This window comes from Balearica regulorum, chromosome 5 (genome assembly GCF_011004875.1).
Source record: "Balearica regulorum gibbericeps isolate bBalReg1 chromosome 5, bBalReg1.pri, whole genome shotgun sequence".
Classification (NCBI taxonomy): Eukaryota; Metazoa; Chordata; class Aves; order Gruiformes; family Gruidae; genus Balearica; species Balearica regulorum.
This window is the reverse complement of record NC_046188.1, coordinates 30,499,773-30,527,016: the sequence shown is the minus strand read 5'-3', so window position 1 is coordinate 30,527,016 and position 27,244 is coordinate 30,499,773. Positions and strand designations below refer to the sequence as shown.

Sequence of the window (27,244 nt, the reverse complement as noted above, 5' to 3'; positions counted from 1 at the left end):
TACCACACATATATAACCAAGTAGAAGGCAAGGAAGTCTGCTGTCTCCATTGTAATACTAGCAAGCAGTATTAAACCATTTTTCTTAGATTTCCAAAGACAGCAGCAGAAAAACCCTCTAGATTTTTGCAGGGAGTTAAAAACAATACTTAGCAAATCTACCATTTACTTTTATTCTATGACTTAACAGTTTATAAAAACATACAGCACAATGGAACCTGGCTAATTTTTTCTTGAAATTGGAAATTTAAAAATTTGGAAGAAATCTGTTCTTGTCCTTAAAACTGTGTCCAGTTTGGGGCTCCCCAGTTCATGAAAGACAAGGAACTACAGGAGACAGTCTAGCGGAGGGCTACAAAAATTATTAGGGGCCTGAAGTATTTCTCCTATGAGGAAAGGCTGAGAGAGCTGGGTCTGTTCAGCCTGGAGAAGAGAAGACAGAGGGGATCTCATCAACACTTACAAATACCCAAAGGGTGGGTGTCAAGAGGATGGGGCTGTATTCTTTTCAATGGTGTGCAGCGACAGGACAAGGGGCAATGGGCACAAACTGAAGTTCCACCTGAACATGAGGAAAAACTTCTTTGAGGGTGACAGAGCACTGGAACAGGCTGCCCAGAGAGGTTGTGGAGTCTCCTTCTCTGGAGATATTCAAAACCTGCCTGGGGATGATCCTGTGCAACCTGCTCCAGGTGATCCTGCTTTAGCAGGGGAGTTGGACCAGATGGTCTCCAGAGGTCCCTTCCAACCCCCACCATGCTGTGATTCTGTGGAACACCTGTCCATGAGATTCAATGACCGAGCAGATACAGCAAAAATACAAAGTTACTAAGAGCCTATCATTTATATCCAATTCTTTGTCAGCACACAAATGCCAGTGTGCTGCATCAGCAATGCTCTTAAAAGAGCACAGCTCACTGGCAAAAACTTAAGGATTTATTTTTTTTTAAATTACTTTTTGCCAGAACCTCTAGCTACATTAGTCATAGACCATACTTTTTCAATTAGGAGGCAAATAACAACCTCCACTTGCTGTCAGGACATTTGTTTTCTGACTTAGAGGAATGATTTCCCTTCCTCCAATAAGGAAACCAAGTTGTATCATAAGGTTTCAGGAAGAAACATGTAGAGTTGTCATACACTTAACCTATGGGAGTTACTTAGCTCTCAAAATAAAAAGCTACCCAGACTTCAACTAATTTTGTAGACTATGCTAATGCACATTGAATTCCTATAAAAGCAGCAATAATAAGAACTTCACTTGTTCTGAAAAAATAAATTATTTATCCTTTCTGCAAATAGCAACTGATCTAATTTTAACAAGAGTTTTCACAGAAAATTATTTCAAGCTACTTCAACCTCTGAGCTCTTATGTACTTGATGTTTGTTTCATTTAACAGTTCAGTTCGGGGGTTTTGGGGTGGGTTTTTGTTTGTTTGTTTTAGTTTTGTTGGATATTGCTAGTAACCAGGAAGTTGACAGCTAGATTACACCACAGAAACACTTTATAAAGATTTATGAAGGATAATAATGAAGACTGAAGAGAAAAAAAGGAGGGGGGGAAGAAGCAACACTGAAGCTTTAATTTAAGTGCTAATTCTTTTTTCCCCTCCATTTTCCTGCAGCAAAACAAGCAGCAACACACATGAAATCATAGACTTGAAAATAAAACAGAACAAAACACACTGGCTCCGTGGCATGAAATTTTACAGACTATCCGCTCCAGTACACACTAATTTACTGCAAACTAAACATTTGTGATGCATATTATAGTTAATATTTTCTTTTTAAAAGTTAATTAATTGTATTTCAATGCAGAACTCATTAAATAATTTTAAACAGTAGTCTGTTACCTAACAATGAAAAAAGTCTAGTCTTCTAATTGAATGCTCTGGGCCAACTACAAACTAATCTAACAAATCATGTAATCAATGTGTAACAGAAAAATGCGTAGTAAAAAAGGTTAAAACTAGGATGGTTTACAAAGAGGCAGTCATATAACAATACATGCAAAGACACTATAAAGCTCATGTTACAGCTGTTGTTACAGCTCATGCAAATTTAGAAGTAATAGAAGTGTAAACTTCATTTTTCTCAGACATTGTTATCAGGAACATGGCAAAAAAAAAAATCAAACCGGAATTTTTGTCTTAGTCTCCAAACCAGCAAGTAAGAGCTGCTGCTTATTATTTTAGCACACAATACGTACAGTTGTATCATCTTCTTCCCCCTCATGTGTCTCTCAACTCAAACAATTTGGTTCAAGTTCCACACACTACAGTAATTAAGTTGTTATTCCTAAAGTCATACCAGGCAATAAAATGCGTGCAGAAGTCTGAAGTATCTCTGAAGAAAGCAAACCAGACAGACCTGGATTCTATCAGCCCTGAGTCTCTGCCAATGAGACTGTCAAAAAGTATTTTTATTATTGCTTTATAAACACTGCCTTAACAATCTCTTATATACGGCTACTACTTTTTCAAAGAAGCCATACCTGGCAAGAAATCCGACTTGTTTTTTCAAGCCCCAAAGGAAGAGAGCAACACTGACTTTGAAAATAAAGTCATCAGTTGTATTCTCAGATACAAAAGACACATTTGGCTAATGCAGTCCATAATACATCAATTTGCCTAACAGGACCTCTCTGCTACCTTGTCCACTGCTCTGTATTTCAGACCAATACATTGCTATACTTTGTTCTAAGCAGCACAGTTGTTTAATGTTTTGAACTTGTAATGATATCAGCAGGAAAAAAAAATACGTTTACTATGCCAGCCAAGTATACAAGGTTCTTTACCACTCATACATAACAGCTTTTCTGGTCAGCTACAGACTTTTTATAATTCTATGAAAAAAACAATTATCAAGTCATATTTGTATGCATTTCTGAAATACACCTTCAAGAAGCTGTGCCCAAGCCTCTTCAGATAGAGTTTCACTCTGTTTTGAGACAATATCAAAAAAAAATCAACCCAAACCAAACACCCCACATATTAGTATATGTAAATTATTTCCTAGAATTTAAACAGTATTCCAATTATGCAGATTGTGATGAATAAGATGGTAAATTTCTGTGCTGAACCAAGCGAAATAATCCAGTAGCAGGAGCTTCTTGTGGACAAATATAATTGACTGGCCTTCATTAATATCACATAAGCAATCAGGCAGGAATGCATACGCACACACCCTGCAAGTTTAAAGTACTGCCTCCTTCCCACCTTAACTTACTGCAGTCTTGTGATCATTAGACACATTAGATCAAGACTGAGCCTCACTCATGACTAGCTCTGAACTTCTCACTGCATTGTCTTCTCCTACCCAGAAAAGTTCCTAATAATGTTTAGCACCTGCTTCCCCTAATCTATTGCCTGTGACATATAAGTCATTAGTATTTGTCACACTGTAGCATCTGAGGGCTTCTTGTCACAGATCAGGATCTCCCTACCCTACCAGCTGCAAAACAACAGATTCCATCCTAGAAAACCTAAAGGATAATTGTACAATAGGACAGAATCAGACAAGAGAATGCAAACTAATTGTCCCACCTTATTACATCTTATCTTGATACCCTGGCAGTTTTGACAACTACGATTTACTGTTTAGCATATCACATCATTACACTGGATTTCCTTATTCCACTTCTTCCCAGTTTTTTTAAAGCAGTTTACTGTCAGTTAACCCATCACCAGCATTTTCTGCTATTTTAATAGAAAGCTTCTAGGGAAGATAATTTTTTATTCCAGCTTCACCCAAAAGCTATCAAAGGAATGAATTGCACAGCTGTCGTTATGCCCACAATTGCTGCCTGAATTGCAGCTCTAAATGTGCATGCAAAATGACCGGGTAAGAATGATGCTCTACTTTCCTTTACTCAGAGCATTAATATTCAGAACAAGAGGAAGACATACAACCTACAAAGTGCTATGCTTACTGAAGGTCGCAAAAGAACTTTGACCTTGGTTGTGTAATAATTACTGATACATCCTCTGCAAAAATATTTGGTCCAGGCATTAGAAGATTTGGTAAAATCAAGAGCAGCAGCTGAATAAAGAGAGAGCAAATTTACTCCACAACTAGATAAACCACATGGATTGCTACAGTTTGAAACAGAGGGATTAACACACAAAACATCCTCAATACAAACAAAAAACCCCCCAAACTTCAACATTCTGTAGTAAAAAAATCGCTGTGTTTATTTCATGGTGAAAACCACGAACTAGCGTTCCAGTGGAGAAGAAAAGTTACACAGGAACTCTTAAAAGATGCACACAGATTATATTCATAAGCACGCACATGCCATACAGATAAACTCGATTTTGCCTGCTGAAGTCTACTTGGGCCTTAGCAGTCCCTAAAGTTCCTGCTAGCGAGGGAACTAAAGAACCAGTTCTGTCACTCACGCACAGTCTAGATCAATGATGGAGCCTGTAATAGCACAGAAGAAGGGCGGACAAACACATTCCCAGTGCTCCAGCCATACTCTTCTCACAGGTTGCTGGAATAATTACAGCGTAAAATTGTACGGCTGTCATTTTGAAGAACTTCAGTAATTATGCTGTAGGTTACTTTTCTATGAATAACTGTGTTACAAACAGAAGTACACAAGTTATGTTAACGGAGATCTCCCTCTAATCCCAATATCCGCACTGAGCTATTATATGGGTCTCTTGTGGCTGAAACTATGATCATCTGCTCTATGCGTCTCAGGGACAAGAACATGCATGTGTGAGCAGTGCCAGAGAAGGGACTGGAAGGGGTAGATGGGAACAGCAGCACATGATGGAAGATGGGATGCAATGCTGTCACAGCCGTATAGCAGGTGTCCAAAGCATGCCACTCCCTTCCGTCCCACAGCCCCACTGAGATTTCCGTGTGCTGGCACTTGATACCTAAGAAAAGGGAAAGTCTTGCCCTTACACAGTGAATGGTCTCTACACTTCAAAATTGTGCAAATGAGCTTTCAAAGTAGTCCTTGAGTTTTCACTTGATCCAATCCTGAGTAAAGGCACCTTGTATAAGCAAAGGCAGCACAGGAAAAGAGAAATCCACTGCTCACCTGGAAGCAATTCTAGCATCCAGGTCCTGAGAAGAGCACTTTCTGAGGACCAGTCTCTCTTTTAATGAAGCATGAGGTAAGCAAATACAATCAACACCAGTAGAAACCAGAGTGAGTCAGACAAGCCGTGTTATACATGTGTCACTATTACGCCTTAATTGCAAGGTAAATCCCTACTAGCTTCCTTAGGAAGGCCAAAATAGATCAAAGGGACCTAGAACTGTCTCAAGTATTTGCTGTAGCAAATTAGGTCCCCTTAGTAATACGGACCCTAATGTTGTTCCAACTAAGACTATGCTCACACCTAAAATGTACTTTGACAGGTAGTGAAGTAAAGCATTTGAGTAATGCCTCTACCACAGTGGGGACACATTGCACTTGCCTTTAGAAAACCGTCCACGTGGGAAAAACAAGGCTGCCAAAACTTCCCGGGACAGCAGTGAGGCTGAGGGCAGAACTACAGTGCTGAATGAACTGATACAACAGGACAGCAACTGATACTCAGCTTTCAGTACACTTCCATCTACTAACAGATGATGCTTTTGATTTCCACGAGAAAAGAGCACAAATAAACCTTTCATCACTGCAAGCCTCAACTCTCACTGAAGGAAAAAAAAAAGCGAAGTCCATAATTTCTAAACTTAAAACATCCCAATATCAAAACCAGTTTCACCATGTTGCTTTTATCTAGACCATATATTAACTAAAAGAAGCAATGTCTTTTCTGAGATATATAATGACAGAAAAAACCCACATTGTTGCTGTATCCTTAAAGTTGGGGAATGTGTGGAAATCACTCTATTTCACAATGACCTACTTGCAGTGAAACAATAAAAAAAGATAGTGGTGAATTTGTTTTAATACAGAAAAAATCTGTTTTTAAATAATTTTTATTCTTTCAAATTACAAAATAATGGTTAACAGGAGCTAAGTTAGCTCCAAAGTTCAGATTTCTATTTAGACATTTCTAATGAATATGAAAATTAAAGGAAAATATTTTTAATTTTAATTTCTAAGAAGCTATATTAACATCACATTGGGCACTTCCTAAAGTACTTTAAAAGAGTCATCTCAAGAAGATTGATTAGGGACCAGCTTAGAAAATTAATGAGGTTGCTCTGTACTACTTCTTAGTGAAAGACCAACTTCAGTGAGTTAATGAGGTTACTCTGCAACCAATGCTACAGCTCTTGCTAATTACTTTAGTCTCTCAGTTCTAGATGTCCACCCAACTTCATTCCTGTACTCCCAGGATAAGAGCTTCTGCTACTTATTATCTTGCAAGTCTTCCACCCACCATGTTTCAAAGATCTTACTGGGAGACAGGTTTGTAAATGACACATTTTTAAAAGATCTCAAATAAGTACTGTTCAGTATCAAAATTTACCCTTTATATTCTAATCCATTAAGATTAGAGTAGCAGAGCATTCTCTGTTCCCTGTACTGACATCAAGAAAAGAACTAAACATTAAAAACTGCTGATTCTGTACAATTTCTATTAAAAAAAAAAAATAATTCATTCTTTCAGTGTTAAAATACATTTATTAAATCATGGTCTTTACAAAGTTCTTTAATATACATTCTTCCTCTGCAGAAAATGTAATTTATCTAAAAACATTTTCTAAAGATCACAATCATACTGATGTCAAGAACAGCTAGGGAAATTTATCAATATAATTCTATCACTACAGCATTATCATCAGTGTAACTCCAGCTGACACACTTCTCAATCTTTCCTTCCCCTCTGCCCCCTCTTTAGGAACAGGAGTATCCATAGGGATGCAAAATTCTTAAATAGCAACAGCAGTAAGCTCCTCCAGTGCTAAGCTCTTAAACTCAAATGAAGTGACTCAGCTGATTTTTACATCTTGCCAGTGCAAAAAGATAATCAAGAAAGTAAAAATAGACACTGTAAACTCATTTCTGTAATTATATTTTATATTCTCAATGCACTTAAAAGCCTTAGTGAAAACAGCAACAATAATGGTAATTTAAAGACTACTGTTGTGTTTAAGCAAAACCCAAAAGGCCGGGGGGAGGAGAGACAACCCCACTTCAACCCCTAAATGGTTAATACAACTACTGCTAGCATTAGGATGTGTTACTCAGTTCCGGAGTACGGCTTGATTGGATTGATGCAGACCCTCTGCCTTGTGCCAAAGCCTTCGGCTTCGGGCGCCTGCTCCCAGACATGTGACTTGTGGCAAAAAACCAAGCGCAGCTGCCTGCCAGCACTTGTGCTGGATCTGTAATCCATACCATCTGCCGAGACCAGTTAGAAGTGGGAAAATAAGGATTTATATGTGCCTACACTATTTAATAAGTATTTAATATATAATAATTTTAAATAACTAAAAATTAAGATGCTGAATTTAAACCTCATTAGTAACTGTTTTTGAGGAAAAATATACTAGTTAAATATTTACGTGTCACACAACTTTGAAGTTTCAAAGAACATACATCCCACACAAATGATTTGTTCTTAAAGCAATAGTAATTCCAATTTATTTTTGATTAATGATTGTTCTTCCTTTCTGTAGGTCTTTCTATGGAATGAAATCTCAGATCTCAGACTTTCCCTCATTGTTTCTTTTGCTGAAATACCATTTTGTTTCCACACATGAACCAGAAAACATCAACAGAGTAATCAAGATCATCCACAAGAGAACTGCCTGCACACCTGCGCTCCCTATATGTATTCTTCTGGACCCATTTCCAAAACATATTATACACTGTTTTCTTACAATGCTGTTACAGAACAAATAAAGGCAAGAAAACTTCCACTTATGTATAAGCCTTTAGAGATACCATGCTAGATTTTAATTTTTAGTTGCTTCTTCCTCATCCCTTTAACTGCTAATTTAGGAACTTGTACCACAATTACAAAATATTAAACTTTTACAACTCTGAACCTCTATTCTCAACTGCAATTACAGCTCAGGCCAGTATAATAGAGAATTAACAAGTCCATTTTGTATCTATTCCAGCAGAAACTCTGCATTATTAGAAATTAAAATAAATTTAGAATTCAAATTTGACATTTAGAAACACTTTCAAACTTCCTGTTAGCTAAATGAAGGACAAACAGTTGAACCGTCTTCTGAGAATTCACTGTTAGGAGGGAACACATCATCTAAGTACTCAGCTAACATATTCAATAAATATCAGTTGCGTAAGATGAAACAACAGAAAAAATGCACAAGAAGAAACAAATTCTGCAGGATAGGTAATTTCTAAATAAATTGTTAGCTTTGCTTTTGAATTTACAACGGATGTGTTGGGCTGCCTTTTGCATTTTTCAGTATTTTATAGAAGATATGCCATGCCTAAGGGTAGTAATTCCACATGTTTGTTCTCCTACCTCTAGCATTTTGTAAATATTTTGCAGAAACTTAGTCCACAATAGCTGAATAAATTAAAAAACTTGAAACTACAGATATTTCTGCCTACGATTTCCACTAGTAGGAACCTCAATTGTGCAAACAGATAACGGTTTGAGTACACATTACATTTCTTAACGTTTCCAAACAAAATAAGCAATTAAAACAAAAAGCATGATTTTCTAAGTGTGCCTAAATACGCACATCTCCCCACTAGCTTCTGCTCAAAAAGAGAACAGATTTAAACATGAAAACTTGTACTTCTCCATTACCAATCTACTGACCATCTACTCTGTCTATGCCTCGCATATAGCCCCTTTGTAAGAGGCCGATATTTAAAACAAAAAATAACTAGCAGAGTTATTCCAGAAAGGAAGCCCACCATTTGAAATTCCTGTAACACCTATTTTATTAATCTCCCCCAATCTATTAGGAGATGGAATGTTTTGAAAGGTCATTAATTCACTGCCTTAAAATTCTGCAATTCTTTTGTGTGGTACTTACAAGAATCACTTCAATTTTACCTCACACACAAAGCCCTGAACAAAACAAATGGTACTGGATGATACATCTGATACTTCAATGGAAAAAATGACAGACTAGAAAGTAGCGGCAAAGACAGCGTATTAAGTTAAGCAGAATTGTCTGGACTACTCAGAGGTATGGGCTCATTTAAACAAAAAGTGCTTTAACACACACAAATGCCAAGTTACAGATCTTAGTCTAGGTAATACATCAAGCCATGTCTAAGAAGCAAGCAATCATAGTCTGGAAAGCAACTCTGAAGATAAATATGTAAAACCACACTTCCTGTACAATGTTTTGGATACATCTAACTAAATTTGGGATGTATAACTGGTAACAGTTAAATGTACTACTATAAACAGCATGGATGAAGGCAACATTGGACAATATTTCTAATAAACTTGGAAATTTAAGAATTGGAGAGGGGAAGGAAGATCAGGAGCTGACAAGATGCTTATATGCAAGCACATTCACAGTAACAATGGTATTGGCTTTTAATTCAATCGGAAAAGGTGCACTGACTGCCCACCACAGAATACAGAAGTCTGGCCAATGTGTGACAAGCACATTTTAACAACAACAGCAACTAGGCAGCAGATTAAATAGCAAAACAGGGGGTAAAAATAGGCAGGATGCCCTACTAGAAGCATTAACCACACATTATACTTGTATCAAACAAGATGCTCAATTCAGTAATAATCAGGTAAACTATAGGGGCCTAGGATAGAAGACAGGATGTCAATCTAGATGACCTAATCTTCCCTTCCGGCCTTTGTAACTATTATATCAAAATGACTAGACAAGGCTAATTAATCTCCATAAGATCCATGACAATGAGGCCATACCTCCCATTTTACAAAGAGCAACCAGAAAGACATTAGCAAGTTAAAACTCTTACCATTGCAAAAAACCCAACCACCCAGCAACAACAACCAGCCTTAAAAATCAGAAATAGTCCTAAACATCATGCTGTAACAAGATAGCTCCCTGAAAAATACAGCACACACCCCACTTCCATTTCAGAAAAGCACTCTATAGGATCTATAGGATGCTGAAGATCCCACTAAATGGGAGTCCACAGAGCGAATGACTCCAGTGCTGTCATTTCACTGCTGCCACACTTTCTGCCTTCATTAAACGGCAAAAAAGTCAGTAGGAATCACATGAGTCTTGCCACTGTAAAGCTTTAAAAAAAAATCAATTATTGAGATGTCTGCATTAATCCAAACCAATAATTCACAAAGAACGTATGCTTTGTATGGTTTGAAATAATGAAAACTGCAGTCTATTGTTGACAGAAATACTTATCTTAATTTACTCATGGCTGCACTCCAGCACAAAACTGTAATAATGGCCTTTTTTTTTTCCTTAAAAGTAGCAAAACAAGCAAATCTCTAGGACACACAACATGAAACCACCTTGATATGGTTAGAACTGCCCTCTCAGCCTGCTACTTTTATCACAATTGTTAAATTTGTTAAAGAGCACTTCATCACTGTCTAAATTACAAAGATGCTTTAAAGTCAGTCCAAAATTTAAAGATAGGCCTGAAAACCACCACTTCGGATTCCTATTCTTATCTCTACAAGAAAAATTAGCTTTGTAAATCTCATTTTGATTTACTGGAGTTATACAATCCTAATAAACACAGGAGCTTGTAGTTTTAAGTGGTCAGGTGGAGGTAAAGCTAAACTGTTCCACATTATTCTACCACAGTTCCACTAGCTCACATCAACGCAGCCTTCGATTCACTAGTATTTCTTCTTACACTTGTTATTACATGTTAGCAAATACAAGGTAGAGTTCTAAGTATGTATTCACTACTATATGAGAACAAGGTTTAATGTATATTAATAAACAAGATCTAAAAATAAATGGAAAGTATTTCCATTTTACACATTAGAACCCTAAATTATGACCTTTTGTAAAATTTTTGTTTTTATTTTTCAAGCAAGGTGATAACTCTTGATAAGTCATTGCTGACCAAATCTGTTAATGCTAAATACACTGAGGTGACTTAGGGCACAACCGAAAGGGAAGATACGCTTTCTCTTTCTAAGCATTAACAAGGCCTATTTCACATATTCAGTCTGGAAAAGATTTTACTCATGTTTTACTTTACTTGTTATACTACTGCCTTGTTCTGTAAGTTTTCCTTGTAATTAAGGAAAATAATTAAAATCTTCCTTACTAAATACTTTTACTCTGGCAGATAGGGAAAGAAAATAGCAACAGAAAGTGCAGGTCTGGAGTTCTCATTTTATTTCACCAAAAATAAAGTGAAACTATCAGGGCAAAAAGGATAAATTGAAACACCTATGTGGAAGAGGGCTATATTAATAACATGAGATTGTAACTGACAGCCTCTACATTATCTTTGAAATTATCTGTAACAATTTAATCACTGAAAAATTACAATTTCAATTATGTTTATATAAAATGCATACTTAAAACTCCTGCTAAAGTTGACTTAATAGCACACAGTTTAACTACAATTTGGGACTAACATTGATAATCACAACGAGTTTAGCTATTTTACTCCAATTCAACTACTTAACAGAACCATTTCTACTCACTCATTAAGTTTCTGCAGTTCAAGCTAGTGGCTTTTGCTGCTGGTAAAATGTTAGCCATTCTTCACGCTAAGTGACTAACAGTGTCTGTGACTCATTATCACCAGAAGATGAATATGCTGCTGCTTTCTGCAATGCTAACGTATGAGTAACACTAAAAATAATTTAATCAGATGTAATATGTAAATCTGGGGAGAAGTAAAGAAACATCAATTACTTGGCACCACTATCTGTTACTGGCTGCATACCCCGCAATCTGTTGTGACACTGCCAGAACACTACGAAATACACCACCACCATTTGTGCCTACTTCTGTTTTTCTGATTTGATCTGAAACTCTCATTTGAATATCCATTGCTCTTGTACAGAAACAAATTATTAGCTTTAAAATATACTATTTCCTTGAGAATATGTTTGCAAAATATCCCTATTACTTTACTGCAATAACGAAGTACAAGATTTTAAATCCATCATTTCAATGCCTTTTTTTTCCTCCTTTCCTCCAAGTTTGTGATCTTTCTTTGCTAAGTGAGACTGTGCATCGCCCATAACTCTTTAAGAAATCAGACTGGAAACAGTGTTATGCTTTTAGGGAAAATGCAGAGCATTCAGGTCTATACTTTTCATGCCTTTGTTTCATAGCTTTGCCAGTCCTCACCATATACAGCTTTTAATCACCAGATGTACTTCACTAAAAGGATGAGCTTTTTCTTAGCTTATGTCATAAGAGCAAATAATTTCTTATGTAAAAGTGGACCAATACTAAATAATTAAAGTCACTCTGATCCCTGAAAAACATCACACTTCATTCTCCAAGTGACTGTTTTAGGATTCCACCTTCCAATTGCTGAATTCCACAGATGAAAAATTTTCTTGAAAAGTTTTCTTAGTCAACATAATTAATAGCAATAGCAATAAACAATTCCAAGATCTTGAAATAACATCTGCACAGCATAGAAAAATTTGGGAATGCTCTTCTTGCTTAACAGAAGAAAAAATGTTGTAAAGTCTACAGGCTGGTTTTCTTACCAACAGAAAAATATGTTCACATTATAAATCAGGCATACACTGAAACCATTTTCAAAATTAGTTTCTGAAAAATGTGTTTGGCAACACTTCTGTCACATGGTAAGTTTCCTATTTAGGCAAGCAATTTAAAAACGTTGCTGAAAAGCAACTTTAAAATATTATCAAAGATTATGGGGCTTTGGGCAACGTGGTCTAGCAGAGGGTGTCCCTGCCCATGGCAGGGGGGTTGGAACTAGACTACTTTCAATGTTCCTTCCAACCCAAATGATTCTATGATTCTATGATTATTTTAGTTACACTCTCTCAGCACATGACAGTTTTGGCTACTTGAACTGTCATTTGGAAAGATTTTAGAAATACTTTTCAAGACATCGTCTATTTCTTACAGAGTTTCAAAATAAAGTCACCTTGAAATTCAGGCTGTGATACCACAGGCACCCAAGACTAAGAGGTTATCCACTGAAGAGTGTATACCTTTTTCTGCCTCTCCCATATTTCCAGTTATGTAGTTCCACCTCCAGTGCTCATCAGACAACTCTATAATCTGCTGTAATTCACTGTAACAGCACAAAATTAGCCAGCTTCTTCAGTGGGTTTAAAGAGCAGCTTGCTCTTTTAGTGAATTACAGGAGTCCAGTAAGCCCTGAAGCTGGCATGAACCAAGAATATGGTTGGGAGGAATAAAAATGGTGAGTGACAAATGAGAAGAAGTAGCTCTCCCTTTTGAAGGTAATGAGCTACTATGTCAGCTCACCAAATACTGTGGAATCATATCTTCAGTGTATTCACAGTGCCAATTAAAAGCAGCAGTTTTAACTTTACTGTAAAATCACTCGAACAGGCAGGAAGCCTTGATAACCTTTTCCCAATTTATTCTCTTCTGTTTGTCCTTGAGGGAAGCTTACAACAGCAAAAGATATCAACAACTTAGAAGACCAGTAAAATTAAATCATACCAAGGCTCAAAACAAAAGTTAAAATGCCAAATGGTATTTCAAATGCTTCTCCTCTCAGACATAAAAACTAATTTTAAAACCACAACACCGCAATAACAGAGCATTTGTTACCTATACTTTAAGAAAAAAAAAAAAGCACTTGGACTATTTAATTCATTTACACTGATATGAAAGTCTGTTCTAAATAAAATGCATAAAACCCACAACTAGTTTATATTTTAAAAGTTGACATTTCTTTCCTGATTCTCAAATACGCAGAAGATATCCTTACAAATGCTTATGCCCAAACTTCTGTTCTATACTGAATATACTGAAGCAGAAAGCTCACCTAGAATTGTCACAAAAATTCATCCTTAACTATCAAATTATTTTCTACAGCAGTAAATTAAGAAGTCAGTAAATCAGTTCTTCTGAGGCTGAAAACAGTGCTTCACCAGTATCAGTACTACAAGGGACAGACAGGGAAGTGGAATGCATCTCCCTACACTGAGTCTCAAGCCAAAACGCTACCTGCAAGTTTGTCAAGGCCAAGAACAGGCAATTTCAAATTCTAAAGTAGTGTACAAAACTACTACAAATCCTAATTTTTAGAGATGTATGAATTTTACACTTTCTATAATAAAAGCAGTTGTGAAAGATGAAGAGCTTTTAAGAGATAGGCCCAAAAACTGTTCTCTTCTTCAAGGCTACAAAACTAAACACTGTAACAAACAACAACCTTCTCTAAATACTTCTAAACCCATGCTCCTAAGAAGCAGGAAAAGACACTAACCATACTCTGAGATGCAAAAGAAAGGAGAGTAATGAAAACAGATGAAAAAGAGGAGAGATGCAAGAGCATCAAAAAAAGAACTGGGGAAACATATACATACACACACGTATATATGAAAACACACCAAAATAATGTAAGAGATGTCAGATTTAAAGGTTGTGATTGTTTACACTTCTGCTACCTCCCTCCCATACTACTGGTGAGCCCTCACAGGAAGCAGTGTAACACATGCACTGAAACACTATTAAGTAACAGAAGTGGTTACATCAGCATTTTATGCCGTGAGAAATACAGAGAGAGCAGTGACTGTGCTACGCGAAGCATAGAAATGCAGTTGAGATGCAGGGTGGCAAAACCAGCAACATTCTTCAAAGAGGAGGCAAAATAGTTGTGCGAACAGCCGCTAGTATTTGTGATTTTTGTTTGGATATAGAGCAGCCTTTTCTGAGCTCTGTAAGTCTTGAGAAAAGTGTTGCAAGAGTATGGATACTTAAATGTATCTAGGTGATCTTTATAGTATTAATATAAAAGAAAAGTTTTCTCTACAATTAAAAAAAACCCCACAAACCAACAAAAAAAAACCCCTAACACTTCCACATGGTAACTCTGAATACACTTCTTTTAATTAAACAATCAGATCATGTGTCAGGACAGTCACTGCAGATCACTCACAGCACACTACATTTTTAATCAGGCAACAGTACTTCACACAACATTAACAGAAACTCTTGATTTCAGTCATCTACACTCAAGTTTAGTCTGTAAAAACATTTTGAAGGCCGAAAGTTTCTAGGAATGTTAAATGTTATATGCAACTACCGAGAGAGGAAAATAACATTCCATAAACAAAAGCCAAAACTACTTACGTTTCAAAACAGCGATCCACATTGTCTGACATCAGAAGTAGCATGCATAGCTGTTCCAGTGCTATTAGCTGCATATCCCTTTCATCTCCCTGTCCCATCTGCAGCCATTCCAGCAATGTGTCTGGGTCCACATCTGCCATGGTTTGGGTTTAGGTTTTTTTTTTTTTTTTTAAAAAAAAAAAAAGCCGCCTCCACTTAAATTAAAAAGTACCAAAAATATCCTTTAATTGTTCAAGCCAGACTAACTTGAGCACAATTTATCTCTCTCTTCAGCCAGTCCCAGGCTTTTGCAGTTTCAACCTAGAAAGTAAAAAAAAAAAAAAAAAAAAAATCATCATCATCACAATCTTGTCTTTAAACTTTTTGGATTTGCTGTCTCTAAAACGCATAGCATATTTTTGGGATGACATTAAGAAAACGTCCACATATTTGACCAGTGTTTTTTTTTTTCAAGCTTTATACATGAGTAAACAGTAATGAGTTTGTTCTGTTTCACTGGAAATAAATCTCTAGTTCCAGCTGACAATCAAGCAAGACTTAGAGCCTACTCTTATTTATAAGATAACTCAAAATTAAAACTTCAGTAAGAAAAATTGTGCTTAACCCTTTTGTATATTCTCAAAGCTAACAGAGACAAGTAGGGCTGTCTTGCCTATCCCCTTTCCTTTAACATCGCTTTATTATAAAGCGTTCAGCTTTCTGAAAGATTAATTACCTCCTCACTAAAGATTCAAATAGAGAGACATCAAATATCACATTTTAAATACAAACTCACAAAACAAACAAACAAAAAAAAAAACCAAAAAAAGAGATAAACCACTAGACTTGGAGACTCTTTGCAAAAGTTTTATTAATCCTTCATCTTTTAAAATAGCATTTGACCATAAGAAAAATAAACTTTTAAAGTCAAAGGATAAAAAAGGCAATTTAAGAATCACTTCCATTTTCAAGAGTTAAGGGTTTGTTGAGGTTTTTTTAGAAAAAATAAAGTATCTAATTTACAGCTTTTAAAAAAAATGCAGTGAATAATTCAAATAATTCCTGTACATATAAGGAAAACAACATTATTTGTTGGCATAATGCCACAGTTGTACATGCAAGCTGAAGACCAAAAAAGTCCCTTTAAAATGTTAAGAGATATTTTTGACCTATGTTCTTTCTTTTTACTTTGTGTTTTACTAACAAATAGTCAAACTCAATCCCCCTTGCCTAAGAACACAGCAAACATTGCTATTTACATATAAAAACTAAAACAAAGGTCACAAACCAATCTGTCCAAATTAAACATAGGAGAAAAAAATTGACTATTTTTTAAAACATAGATTATAAAAAAAGAATTAGCGTACCAAACTCACAAGCTAAATATGAAATGTTGGGTAATGTCCCCACAATTTTGGGGAGGTGGAAGAATCTCAATCTGGACAAAGTCTGCCTACTTGTTTACTCGCTGCCAATGAGTTAATAGTTAAAAAATAACTCCATCAAGGCCACTTCTACAAAAAGGAATCAGAAATAGGTATTATATGGAGAAAAAGACACTGAATCAGCAGTGCTGTTTCACTGTGACAAAACAAAAGTATGACAGATATAATTTTTTTTATAATATAGGACCATAACGACATTACAGATCACTCAATTACTTCTTGCCTCATACGCATTTCTGTTATTGCTGAAGTCTCACTGTAAAAAGTAATTCAAATGTTACTAAATTCATGTTCTGTGCTTTAAACAATGCCTATGATCCTCTGTGCTGTTTACAGACTGTATTTCCTGTTCCAAGACTAAATAAAACTACTTTCAGCCAGTACAAGTGGGATCGTATTGTAAGTATAGTACGTCTCCTTAACGCCACTAGATGATTAACTTCAGTTGGGGAGGGGGGGACGGGGGGGGACACGACGAAGAAGAAAGGGTGAAGGCGACAGAAACAAGGAAATTCTGAAAGACAGTGAAAGTGGGCTAAGTTCAACACAAGCACCTGCCGTTCTTCCACCCCAGACGGGTTCTAACCAGACGGAAACGAACCACCGAGCAGAAAACAGAGCAGGGCGAGAGGCTGGGGCTCCCAGGGGAACCGCACCAGAAAAGGGGCCAGGCCGCAGCTAAACTCACCCCCCACCGCCCGGGCCTACACACACGCACGCACAGGCGGGCCCCACGCCAGCGCACGGGGATTTGGGGCCCCCTCCCCACAGCCGGCCTCCCGGGGAAGGGGAGCCCTCGCACCGCCTCTCCCCTCCTCGCCGCCCCCGCGCACAGGAGCCGGCGACGTGAGGGGCTCCCCGGCAGCGCCGCCCCGTTCTGCCCCTCAGCCCCCACACAGAGATTTTCGGGCACCCGTCGCCTCCCCACGTCCAGGGCCCCGGTCCGCAGCCCAGCCTCCCAGTCCGCTCCCTCCGGGCCCGCCGACACCGACTCGCCAGGCCCGGGCAGCGACGCTCGAGTTCCTGACGAGCCGCAGGCCTCACAGGGTGACCCGGCCTGGCAGCTCAGGAAAGGCGCCGTCTCCCCAGCGCCAGCTGAAGCGGCCGCGCAGCCTCCCCACCCCCACCACTCACCTCGGCCTCCCAGAGCCCCTTCGCCGGAGCCGACCCCTCCTCAGCGCCGCGGGGAAACAGGGGGAGAAACGAGGAGGCGGCAGCCCGAGCGCCGCAGCAGGCGGCAGCCAGCGGCATCCATGGCGCTCCGCCCGGCACGGGATTGGGTGGGAGGAGGGGGAAGGAAGCCGCGCCGCGGCCTCGGGGGGAGGAGCCGGCACCGGCCGAGTGGCCGCTGGGGGCGCTGCGGGAGCGGCTGGGCCGCCTTCCGCCTTGCAGAAGGCGGGGACCGTTGCCGGCATTGCACGGCGGCGGATTCCGCTCCTCTCCGTGCCACTGCTGGCAGAGCAGCTGCCGGCTTCCAGCCTGCGCCTGCGGCTCCCCACCCTCCCGGGGCCGACAGCCTTGTGGGGCGAGAGGGGCCGGGAGCAGCAGGCCCGGCGGCTTCACGGGGCAAGACCGGGCCCGCGCTTCAGTCCCTGCCTCTGGAGGGGCTGGAGCCACCGACCCAAGCGCCGCGGGGGCCGCGCTCCCCTGGGGCGCGCCGTGCCGGGCTCCAGCTCGGCTCCCTTTGCCTGAGGGGAGCCTCGGGCCTGGCTCCCCCTCCCGGGCCCCGCAAGGGCCTTCTCGGCCGGGCGCCAGCCTTGGGCGTGGGGTCCCGCGTCCCCAGGGCGCCCTGCCACCTCTGACGGCGCGGAGTGGGAGTCGAGGCCTGCCCAGCATGACCCCTTGGGTGGCCTTTCTCTGGCTGCATAGGGATTTAATTTTTTTTAATGGTTACAGGTCATTTTATTTCATGCCATATTCAGGTTACTTACTTCAATATAGTAGTTATACTTCCGGAGGGGGGGCTTATGCCTTGCCGGGCCCCCTCTTGAAAACACTTTGATCCACCTCCAGCACTGCCATTAACGGGGTGATGGTGAACGAATGTAATGGGTCTTTCAGAGCAGAGGTTTTAACTTGCCCATATCCCGTAGTGAATTTGAGATACTGCAACTGTACCGTGTAGCCTGAGACATGTTTAGCAGTGGAGTAGCCGCCTGCCACACATGCCTTAAAATGCTGTGTAGTTAACTTGTGAGTGATCAAAAAACAAAGGAAGCAAACTGTTCTAAATTTAAAATGAAGGACTAAAAGGACTTTGTAGCAAACTACTATAAATTTAAAATAAGTGACTAAAAGCGAAGGATCTTCAAAGTAATTTCCTTCTCTGTTGGATGACATGCGTTTTTCTAAGGAATTTAAGCCTATTAATATAAGTATGGTAAATAAGATTATTGTACATTTGAATGTCACTCCTACCTACCTCATAGACATTTCCTGTAATTAGGAGGCTAAAACTACACACTGAACAAAAAGGCAATAGCACTCATGCTTGGTTAAAACTTGCCGAATGCAGAAATTTTTATCGTTTGATGTTGTAACAACACTTCTAGAAAGTGTTCTCTTAGTTGCTGTAGGGCTTTTTTTCAGAATACAAGAACAGTAGTTCCTTTGTCTCTATTTCTGATTTCTAAGGCAGCTTAGCCTTTCTGTCTTACCGTATTATCTCTCTCTTAACGGCCACTTGTTCCAGCCCTGCCAAGATTTACATGTATATCCTTTGCCTATGCTTGTCCTTCAGAGGTCAGCAAGACTTCTTACATGCTTAAAGTTAAGGACATGAGGTGGTAGGAAGACTGAGTCTGCAGTCTTTAAATTTAGAAGCTTGATCTTCTTTCACTTTCACTGGTGCAGAAGCAGCAGCAGAATTAGGCCAAACTTAGGAGAACTGTATCTGCTAAGTGACCTCATTCCTGTTCCATGATGCTACAACAGTTTCCTTTGCTTTTTATTGTGAAGAGAGGTTCAATTAAAGCAACATCATGAATTTCTTCTGAAGACCCAAAACAAATGCTAATTTTCAATCATAAAGACCAAAAACTTTGAAATCAAATGTTTCACTTTTTTCACATAGGCTGGAGTTTCTGGTTCAGGTATCTTTGAACAGACACATGGTTATCCATGGAGAAGATGAGGTTATCAAAATATAGATTGACTTAGGAATAAAATCAAAAGTTTAAGTATTGTACATGCAAAGAATACAAATCGTGGATTTCAAATACTATTAAGTAGGAGTACAATACTTAAAATACACGACATAGTTTTCAGTGCTGTACAGATTCATTTCTGAATAGATAAACATAAATACTTCCATGTCCTGTTGCATTAATTGCTCAATTTGATATATCCTATAATTTTTTTCATATTAAAGGAAGTGTATCAAGTCATGCATTACAGCTTTACTGAGGAATCAGGATTTTTTTTCATTGTGATACATTTGTAATATTTAAGAATTTGCTAGTGATTTTTGTTCCTCATTACAAGATTTCTTCTCCCCAGAGTGAATCTGAAAAAGAAGAAATGATCTGCTGACTAGATAATCCCTGCTTTATTGATTATATACTTCTTACAGTATATATGTTCATGGTCTGATTAATACTTTTTCCAATTCATGTGCTGACTGGGCATTCCGGTTGTTTTCGGCAGTTGTCAGAGAGTACTCCACTGAAATATATCACAGTGGGTGACACTCCTCAAGTTACTTTTTCAGACTCCCTCTCTGTACCACACTGACACAGACTAGGACTAACTCTTCAAAAGTGACCGCTCTCTTCATATTTAATGAGAAGGACATCGCCAGCAAATAAGAGGACAGTTAGCAGATAAGACAGACATAAGAATTGCATCAGTCATTTTTACAGAATTACTTGCTTTCATTTGAATTTTCCCATGACCAAAGTTTTGCTCAGACCCCCCAATTTCCAGCCTGTGGCTATCATTTGCTTAGTGCTAGGCCTAAGCGTACTGAGGAAGAAGGACTTTGCTGTGGATTAGTGCAGACAGATGGGGAAGGCAAGTAGTGCCACATACTGAAGTGACAAGTAATGGCTCTTGGCCGTCACAGTTGCTTTGAAGAAAATCACGCTAAGCATTGTGTGAAACTTGCAAAAACAACTACAGTTCCCCATGCTTGTACAATACATATTATTCAGTTAGAAAATGATCTAACACTGGCTGACATGTACTTCATGTATGACCTTGGCCTAATCCCTTCCTTAGTCACTGCATGTGTGCTTCCTCCTTTATTAAAAAAAACAAGATAGTAATACTGGAGCCAGAAATGTCTTAGCATTTATGGAACTGTGAGTTGCTGAGGCATGTTACTATATTAAGTCGTAAATAATACTATAAAACAGAATTCCTCTTTATGACTACACTTGAGCAGACCACACATGTAAGTGACTGAGGATGCTTTTGGAAATTAGGTCACATAGGGTCAATGTAGACTGACCTTTGTAGACCATGATATTGTGCAATGATCAGCATTTTTGCTGTGTATTTACCCGAAAATTAAAACCTGGCTTTAAAAGAGAAAACATCAGTACAATTACTGGCATAATATTATGTCAGGGACACATGAACCACAGAAATATATGCCATGGAGGATAGCAAGGGTCAGGGATTGGAGGGCTGCGGATGCAGAGAGCTTCTGAGACATGTTGTAAAGAACACTTGAGACAACTGCTCCGTAAGAAGGCATTGCAGGTGTTCACAAAAGGATTTGATTCTGTTTGAAAGGAAGTCATGTTTGGCTAGAATTTTGTAAAATCTTCCCGGGATGGAAAAAAACCCCACAAATGTTTTTCCACTTATAGCTCAAAAAAACCCCCTACATTTATTACTGCTTTTGTATTATATTCAGGCTGGCATTTTCTATATGGTTTTAGCTGATAGCAGAAGGAAAAATCTGTCATGGGTACTGTTGATGTCACAGCATGATAGTAAGGATTGCAAGCTTCGGATAGGAATGATTGGGCTTTTGTTACAGAAAATCCAAAACTTTGGCCAAAACTCAAACTGAAATACACCTACAATTCAAACAGAACAAGAAGCCTCAGATTCCTCTGTATATTTTTAATTGATACGGAAGCTAGAACCTAGTATAACTGATGTTTTTGTTAGCTGTCCTGCCCACCTCTGTACACATGCCAAGTTGATGTTTCCAAAAATATCACTCCTCTCCAGCAAATAGATCAGAGGGTGACATAAACAGACTCTGAACACCTCCACAAATTTAATTGAGCAGTTTATGCTAAAGGCCAGTGCTGTGCCCAGCCAAATAAAACAGTTAGGATATTTAAGGATTATTTATCCTTTTTGCTTTAACACTTTTTTCTCTGCCACCCACACAATAATGTAGTAGAAAACACTGAAAGTTCCTACTCCTCCAGAAACAAAATATGAATAATTCAATACACATTTCATAATGGAAGTTAGACTTTTAAAGAAAAAGTTAATAAACTTTGACTACACATTTCAAAGCAAGGAAGTCAGATACTACAGAAACTTCCTCGCTGTATCAGGCAAGGTTTAGTTTTACAGAATTTGGCTATTTAAATGTATTTACTTCTTAAGCATATTGTTAAAAAGATTTTCTTCTAGAAAACTTACTTTTTCATAAATGAAATGCAGTTGGTAGAAGCTGTTTTATTTAAATCCTCCTATGTTATCATAGCCTCTTCTTGGCCACTTCACTGTTGCACAAGCCCGGGGAGCACAAACACAGTGTCAGCGTCTTGACTTTCCAAAAGTACGTGCCAGTTTTTGCAGCCCTGGCAATCGCCGAACAATTCTGTGCCCACTGCACAGCGCCGGGCGTTTGCAATGTGCGGTCTTACGCAATCCGCTGTGGCAGGCGCCGTGTGACAGGTTGCTTCTTGGGGAGTCCAAGTGTTGCAATTACACATGTTGATGTGGCGAGCGCATGACTAACGTTGACGTGATAAATATGTGAGTGACATGATGGTGGCCGGTGTTTGTGGAGGTACAGGGCTGAGTCATTGCTCTTCTTGTTAGACTCCTCCTCGGGGGAGTGTCAACTTCCTGGAAAGTTCTTGTCCTCAGAGCTGAGTGAACAAACCTGAAAATGTACAGAAGAGCATGGTTTTCAGAAAACTGCAAATACTCCAAAATTATCTTCTTTCTGAAATTATTGTTCAAAATCATATACATTATAGTGCCTATTCCTAAGTAAACTCACCTATGTGGTTTGGTTTTTGTTGTGGGTTGTTTTGGGGTTTTTTTAATATAAATTTACTTTTTTGATGTTCCTGGCTGGGGAGTGAGAATTGGGTAAACTTCATATCACTTAACCTTCTAGCAGCCTTCTGGTACATACAGGGGCCTGCAGAAAGCTGGAGAGGAACTGTTTACAAGGGCACGTAGTGCTAGGACAAGGAGTAATGGCTTTAAGCTGAAGGAGGGTAGATTTAGATTAGATATTAGGAAAAAAAATCTTCACTGTGAGGGTGGTGAGGCACTAGAACAGGTTGCCCAGAGAAGTTGTGGAGGCCCCATCCCTGGAAGTGTTCAAGGCCAGGTTGGATGGGGCTTTGGGCAACCTGGTCTAGTGGAGGGTGTCCCTGTCCATGGCAGGGGGGTGGAACTCTTTAAGGCCCCTTACAACCCAAATTATTCTATAATTCTAACTCCTTTTTCCTCAGTTTACCTTCAGCTATATCACTTATTTGGACATAAAATAGAAAGTAACCCATAATCACAGCCTGCCCTCACTCATGTCCCCTCCACCTCTGATTGCCAAAGGGAAAGTGAGGCAGAAATTAGGCAACAGTTATCTATTTCAGGCTGTTAGCTGTACCCCATCCACCGGTAACATAGGCAAAAGCAATAAATCTCAACCCAAGACAAGAGCAAGGGAAGATCAGTGACTCAGATCACAGTATTTTTTACTGGCTTTAAAGGCACAGACTAAGTTATAACTTTCTGAATCAGAAGATTAATCAAGATTTGGGATTTGTTCCTGCTAGTTTTACTCCTTTGTTATGGGAGTAAAACACATGTAATCCTACCAAGCATATGATGTGGATCCCAAAATTTCAATGAAGTATTATAAAAGAATTTCAATGATCTGTGCTGATGAGAAGACTTAGAATAAGAAGAAAGTGTCTTAATCACCAAATGATTCTTCTATATTCTGGGATTAAAAACCCCCAGCTACTTAGAGTTTTATTGGAAAGTGTAATTTTTACAGACTTCAAAGCTTACTAATGCCTTGTACTATTCTTGTAATGAAATTATGCCCTATTCACCACTGCTGAATGTCTTGACATGCAAAAAGAAGAAACAATCATCTCAAGCTCCTGAAACCTGAATTTCTGGATTAGTTGCTAACTGGAAAGAGCTACATCCTTTATTCAAACTGGGGAAAAATCAACAGAATATTATGGTGAAGCATGGCAAAGTTCACTGCTAGCACTGTCCTAGGGTACATGAGACAGACAACAAAAAATTGTATCGTCTACTAATGAAACAGGAAAATTTTCTTGCCCCACTCATACTGTACTTCACTAATGGCTTGTTCATTTGGAAGGATAATCTGTGCACTCTGCAAGCTCAATTAAGCCTCAGATTGGTTTGTAGGAAAGGTGCCATTCAAACAACTTAAATCCTTGTCAGAAGTGATGAAATTACTTTATTTAGAATTGTAGTAGTGAGATGAAACCAGGTTTCTGCAGCTTCTCAAGTCTATATTCCTGCAAGGAAAGAATACATATTTCTTAAGGAATATATTGCAGGTAGTAAACTGTGTACCTGATTTTCTCTTAATTAGCTTTTATTAATAAATAAAGATCATATTGTGCATGTATTGGGATTTGTCCTTCACTGTAACCTTTGGACTAATTCCCAGGCTACAAACTGTATTAAATAGAACTGGCTGAAAATGGGGAAATTATTTTGCAAAGAGAGACAAAGGACTTTTAATTTTAATTCTTTGCCCATTGCTAGTGAATGTAGTAAATGATGCTGGGGAGGATTCCTCCTATTTTCTTAACTTTGGTTTTCCTTTTGCTACTCTACTATTTTTGAACTTCCTTAACAGAAATGTTTTCAAAAAGAGCAAAAATAACCCCCAAAGCTCACAGCCCTGAAAGTCATTCTGTTATGTTGAATGTAAGGAAAAGGATGAGAAACACAACCCTTCCCAGAACATTAAAAACAAATTAATACATTCCTGTTTAGAAAATATCTTAGAAGCAGCAGGTTTTGAATGAGAAACTCATATGTTTCAAATGTACTTACTTATTCTAGGCTGTATTGGATTAAACAGAAGAAAAAAGTGGATATAGAGTGATGAAGGCTCAAAACATTACCCTCGCTCACTACATTTCAAACTGTGACCCAGGCCAATTAAAGAAAATCGTTTTGATCTGATAGTAGGGAGCTTTGTGGCAAAGCTGCATGTTTGTAGGAGAATAAGTGATTGTCCTGGTTTCGGTAGGGATAGAGTTCATTTTCTTCCTAGTAGCTGGTGTAGTGCTGTGTTTTGGATGAGAATAATGTTGATAACATACTGATGTTTTAGTTGTTGCCAAGCAGCCAAGGACTTTTCAGCTTCTCATACTGCCCTGCCAACAACAAGGTGGGGGCACCAAAGAAGCTGGGAGGGGACACAGCCAGGGCAGCTGACCCGAACTGGCCAAAGGGATATTCCACAACATATGATGTCATGTTCCATATATAACTGGGGGGTGGGCTGGGAGTTGGGTCAGCTCAGGGTCTTGCGAAGCATCAACTTCGGGTGGTGAGCAATTGTCCTGTTCATCACTTGTTTTGTATATTCTATTATCGTTATTATTATCGTCTTCCTTTTTTGTCCTGTTAAATTGTCTTTATCTCAACCCACGAGTTTGTTTGTTTTCCATTTTCAATTCTCTCCCCCATCCCACTGGGAGAAGGGGGAGTGAGCGAACGGCTGTGGTGGTGTTCTAGCTGCCTGCTGGGTTAAACCACGGCAGTGGCCATGGGAGAAAATTGGTATAAATATCAAACTATTTGCCTAAGAGCTTTCAGTTAACTATCTAACACAAACATAAAGAAAATGATAAGTATACTTACTTCTTAAGGCATATAATGCATGGTTATTGACCTATTTTTGAAAAGTTTCATCACCTGTGTTTTAACTCTGTAAGAGCTCAGAGATCCACATGATGAGTGAGTGAGTAGCACAGGATAAATGATTCATATCCATTTTCCTTGTTGTACCCTACATTTTACCTTTGGGGCACCCATTGACTTATGCCAGTAAGATGGGATTTCCATGAACAGGTCACTCATTACTCCAAGTGCTGCACAGGATTTTGTATTTCAGTTCCTATATACTTGGTATCAGTACCTTAAAAAGTGAGGCTGCCTGTAAAGTAGTTACAATCTAATTCCAGCCCAAGTTGTTGCAACTAAGCTTTTAATATCAGTGTCCTGTTTGCATTGCCTCTTAGTTATCTATGGTAAGACACTAGCATTATTTTGTTATGCAAGCATATTGTACATGCTTTTACTATCAGTTCTGTGTTATAGGGTTATATTTTTATCTTGTAAAACATTAGCTCGTTGGGGTTTTGCTGTCCATATAAATTCCTGTGTAAACACTGATCTCAGTGAACACAGGTAACTTATTAAAATGACTAAGTATTGTGTGTCTGAGCCTGCATCAAAGCAAGAATGTACTCTACCCAGTTTTTTTCATACAATGCCAGCCTTAAAATCAGCAGGCCAAATTATCTTTGTAAAGAAATGTCGTTCTCCTGAAGTCAAAAAGGCCTCAGCAGTTTGGGCCAGCAGGCAATTTGGCTCAAATACTAGCACCTACTATAAAAGTTTAGCTAAACAGAGTCTCCAGAAAGACAAAGTTTTGTACAAGATTCTTAGCTGGCTTGACATTTTAAGGTGAGACCCAGACACTGAAGCAGCTGAATTAGACATTTTATTTCTAGTCTATCTCCAACAGAAGATTAATCCACTAGACACTGTCATACAATAACTCTTGACTCAAGAATACAGTTCCCTTCTGTACAATTAAGTTCAACAGTGGCAGATCTCATCTGCTTATTTAAGGAGCGGCAAGTTGCAGATGTAAAGAGTACAAAGAGCTGATATTGCATTTGGAGACTTTCTGCTTGTGTTTCAATGCGAAGAAGCATTGAGATTGCCGCTTGCAAGCTACGTTTTAGGGAGCATCAGAGTTAGATGAGAACTGTTACCTGCTCACAGTGTGTTCTCGTAGTAAGTGGTGTGCTGCACTGATGATGTCAGCAGTTACTGTTGGTAGAAATATTTGTCTATGTCATTTTTGCAGTAAAATGTCATGTACAATTATGTTTGTATGTAATTACAGCTCCTTGACTACAACAGTTAATCTATGTCCCAGTCCCTGCTCTGACCCTGATGAGAGAAGGAATAGCCTGGGGCTGCTGAACATTGCGCTAGTGATTCCCAAGTATTTCATAGTCGAGAATCATAGAATCATAGAACCATAGAATGGTTTGGGTTGGAAGGGACTTTAAAGATCATCTAGTTCCAACCCCCCTGCTACGGGCAGGGACACCCTCCACTAGACCACGTTGCCCAAAGCCTCATCCAACCTGGTCTTAAACACTTCCAGGGAGGGGGCAGCCACAACCTGTTCCAGTACAAATCTGTGTCATTGGT

At 38.9% G+C, this 27,244-nt stretch overlaps 1 protein-coding gene across 23 annotated transcripts in view; it reads right to left on the bottom strand.

Annotated features, from left to right (window-relative positions):
• HECTD1 (HECT domain E3 ubiquitin protein ligase 1) overlaps positions 1 to 17,861 on the bottom strand; it is a 64,472-nt gene extending 46,611 nt beyond the window's left edge. For 14 of the 23 annotated variants that reach the window (XM_075754037.1, XM_075754050.1, XM_075754056.1 and 11 more), the window contains exons 1-2: positions 17,714 to 17,850; positions 15,156 to 15,455 (exon numbers count right to left, since the gene is read on the bottom strand). In XM_075754037.1, the coding sequence (XP_075610152.1) occupies positions 15,156 to 15,295 (140 nt within the window). In that variant the 5' untranslated portion in view covers positions 15,296 to 15,455; positions 17,714 to 17,850. Of the gene's footprint in view, positions 1 to 15,155; positions 15,456 to 17,713 lie in introns of all 23 variants that reach the window. The other 9 variants (XM_075754039.1, XM_075754041.1, XM_075754054.1 and 6 more) reach the window with 3 other exon arrangements.
• Positions 17,862 to 27,244: the final 9,383 nt, after the last annotated feature.